The 3,189-nt window shown below is 44.1% G+C and overlaps 1 protein-coding gene across 1 annotated transcript, besides 1 other annotated feature; it reads right to left on the reverse strand.

Annotated features, from left to right (window-relative positions):
• The first annotated feature begins 192 nt into the window (after positions 1–192).
• Positions 193–231: a sequence feature (Short protein (PENARI_c119G01380, OGE46756.1) was converted to a misc_feature.).
• A 1,519-nt stretch (positions 232–1,750) lies between these two features.
• On the reverse strand, positions 1,751–2,823 carry PENARI_c119G06627 (uncharacterized protein; the record flags this gene model as incomplete). The annotated part of the gene is made up of 6 exons (XM_022637920.1): positions 1,751–1,755; positions 1,808–1,942; positions 1,993–2,042; positions 2,102–2,364; positions 2,407–2,691; positions 2,773–2,823. 6 exons carry the CDS (start codon positions 2,821–2,823, stop codon positions 1,751–1,753), a joined length of 789 nt encoding a protein of 262 aa, XP_022482224.1.
• Between the last annotated feature and the right edge of the window lie 366 nt (positions 2,824–3,189).

Below are 3,189 nucleotides of genomic sequence, written 5' to 3' on the forward strand. Positions count from 1 at the left end.
CGCTAGCATCGAATTGGCCTTAGGAATAACCTCCGCCCTAAGCGTACGTACGCGAATATAATGGGATCCTAGCCCCTAACCGAATGCTCGCTAGTATTGGACAATTCGCGTGAATTGCTGAATTTGCTACTTAGTCGCCGATAAACCTTGCTGGCGCCGACGGCCGCCATAGTTCGCGGGTGCGCTCTATCTATGACTTTGGCGCTAATGGTAACGTATCGTTCCGACTAACCGCGCTATAAATTGGTAGAACTGACCCTTTTTATATAAAATGCTATCTAAGTAAACTAGTAAATAGGGGATTAGGTCGTCTACCACGGTTGGTGGCTGCTATTCGTCGCATTCTTACGCGCGCTTAGATGTTTGTATAGCTTTAGCAATTTGGCGCGCTTTCGGCTTCCCTATTCGATGACTAGCTGACTAGAGGTGCCGGAAGACCTCTTTTGGTCGAATAACGTATTCATATGTTTTACACACGATAACTAGGTTAGTCGAAGGTTAGTGAAAAAGTTGGCTTACTATGGTTGACTAGTGCAATATATATATCGTACAATAATGAATTGCATGAAATATAACGAATGTCGAATGCTAACTTTGGGGTGAAATAGTGTTAAAAAGCGTGAGATGATAGCTAGGGAGCTTCAAAACCCCCTGAATTAATTGCTACCCCCCCTGATCATTGTAGACTAAGATAATCGAGGTGATCCAATTCGTTCGAAACCCTGGAGTTTAGCCTAAGGCCCCGGTCGCAACCCTAACTAGCCTAATTCCCGCACCCCATCAAAATATCTCTAATTTTCAATCGCCCTTTTCTTGATAATTACTAGGCGATATATACTCCGAAGCAAATAGGGGATATTTAACGTAGTCTATTATAACTTGCCAAAATTTGGGGTCGATCGGACCTTATTAGACCTCAGGAGTCTAGCGACGAAAAAAACCTAGAGTCTGGCGTACGACCCACTTTTCCTCCCATAGTGAAGGAAAAGCCCTAACCTGGAGTCTGCCAGACTCCTCCACCCCCGTGGGATAGGGCGAGGTCAGGGGGACAATAGGTGAGAAAGCCGGGGAACGTAGGTCGAGCAGTGGAGGCATTTAACTAAGAATGATTTACAAGTATATGAGTGACTTTTTCTATTTAGCGATGGACAAGGACGATTATCAGTGATGAGCCCGGAATATTTAAACTTCATTCATATAAAAATTTAAGAGATACGTCAACGGTTTACAAGTCTAGAATCACCCCTAATCCTGCAGAGCTTTCACAGCAAAAGCTGTGCTGGCCCCTCTATTCCTAGCCTCTCGATTCGCTACCGGAAACAGATACAAACAAGAGGCCTCCCACCCGCCATCTTCCAACTGTATCTTAGAGAGTGTTTGGCGATCACGAGAATTTTCAATTCCTAGATATTTGTAAGCAATTACCCGCATAGCAAGACAGTGTGCATCGCCGGGAGCTCCAATCCTTTTAGCCACGCGTGTTCGGAGGGGGCCCTCAATTCTTTCTCGAAGTGTGGAATCGGTGGAAACCCTCAGAAGACGTGTCATGTGCTAGAGGAACCACTCTGCATTACAATAATAGCGAGTTCCCTTAATGTAAGCCCTGTGAAATAGAACCTCATAAATCCAACTCATCGTATAGGGCAGCTTATGACCGCGACCGTATTTGTGAAATGAAACCAATACATTGAGGGCAATGACTGCGTCGACTCGTGGTCGTGATTTGTCAAAGTATACCTTTTGGAAGCGATCAGCCTTGTGCCGGTTAACATATAATTAGAGAATCTTGAGAATACCTGGATGATACCATCCTCGTCCACACAATCGCGCATTTCATCCAAGATAGAGTGGATCGTCTTCATATCTGGGGGTCTGATACATAGACTAAGAGTCATAATGTCCAAGTCTGGAGGGAAGACAGGGGTAGTGAATTGATGCGTTCCTGTATCACAATTAGTTTTGGGTAGATTGAGAACTCGTGAGAAGACTGACCAATGAAGAAGTTCCAATATCGAGGCGGGACATCAATATTCACTAGGCTCCTAATTTTTATTGGTTTGCTATCCGTTCAAAAATCATGCTATGTCAAAGGTAGGCGTACTTATCATCCAGAACTTCTAGCATCAGAAGTAAAACCATGTTTTCTTCCATGGTTTCCCCGTACTGAGTGCTTGTAGGAAACTTTCCACCTTGCTGTCGAAGGAATGCGAGCCCCCTCTCTATAGGGTCACCAATAAAGTTGGTAAGGGTCCGGTAGAGACCCGAGGTATCAAATGTTCCTTTTATACCAAACGAAAGCGCTGAAAGTACGTTATCGGGGCGGCCATCAACAAAAAAGGTCAAATGAGGCACTGCCCCCGTGGTCTAGAGAACGTGTCGATAGAAGCGCAAATTCGGCTTCCGAACGCTAAGAGCAGAGGAGGTGAAGACCCCGTCAAAGATGGACCAGAAGTCCGTATCCCACAAGTTCTGGAACGCTGCATAGTCCTCTTTGGAGATATTGGATACAAGGAAAATGCGTGCACCTAACTCTTTTATCTTTTTAAAGGTAGAAGTCATTTCCTTGTCATACGTGATAGTCTGACGAAGATTTGCAATTGTTGTCTCCAACTCGGCCACTTCAACGTGGTACTCGCTAGCTAGCTGTGTAAAGCATTGCTTTTTATTAAGCTTGCCACACTCATAATCCATCTAGATGGAGGTCAACATGAGTCTTCTCAGCGAGATGGTAGAGTCTTTTGTAGCGAATTTGAGCTCGTCTTGTGGATGCACAAATGTGCCTCCGAGATCAACCAGAATAGTCTTTGTGTTAGAAATTGCCATACTGAGATGTATTGTGATTAAGAAGAAAAATAAAGAAGAATAGTGTGAATGTAGACAGCCAGGATGAGACCCTGAACAACGGCTGGTATTTATACATACTACCGTATATTGCCCTTCGAATGTTATTTGTGTTCTGTTCATTAAGCTCGGACCCTGACACTTCCTAGGTTTCAAGTTTGGGCGCAATGTTGGGAATTTCGGTGCATTGAACGCGACTTGTAACTAATAGCAGCGTGGTATATATCATGGAGTTACACAAAAACATCATAATGTGGGTTTTTATAATGTCGTTTACCCAAAAAGACAGTTTGGAATGGACGTGTGCTGCATTTAGAAGACCATTACGCATTCATTGCATCCTTATAT

This window comes from Penicillium arizonense (assembly GCF_001773325.1).
Source record: "Penicillium arizonense strain CBS 141311 chromosome Unknown PENARI_contig119, whole genome shotgun sequence".
Lineage (NCBI taxonomy): Eukaryota > Fungi > Ascomycota > Eurotiomycetes > Eurotiales > Aspergillaceae > Penicillium > Penicillium arizonense.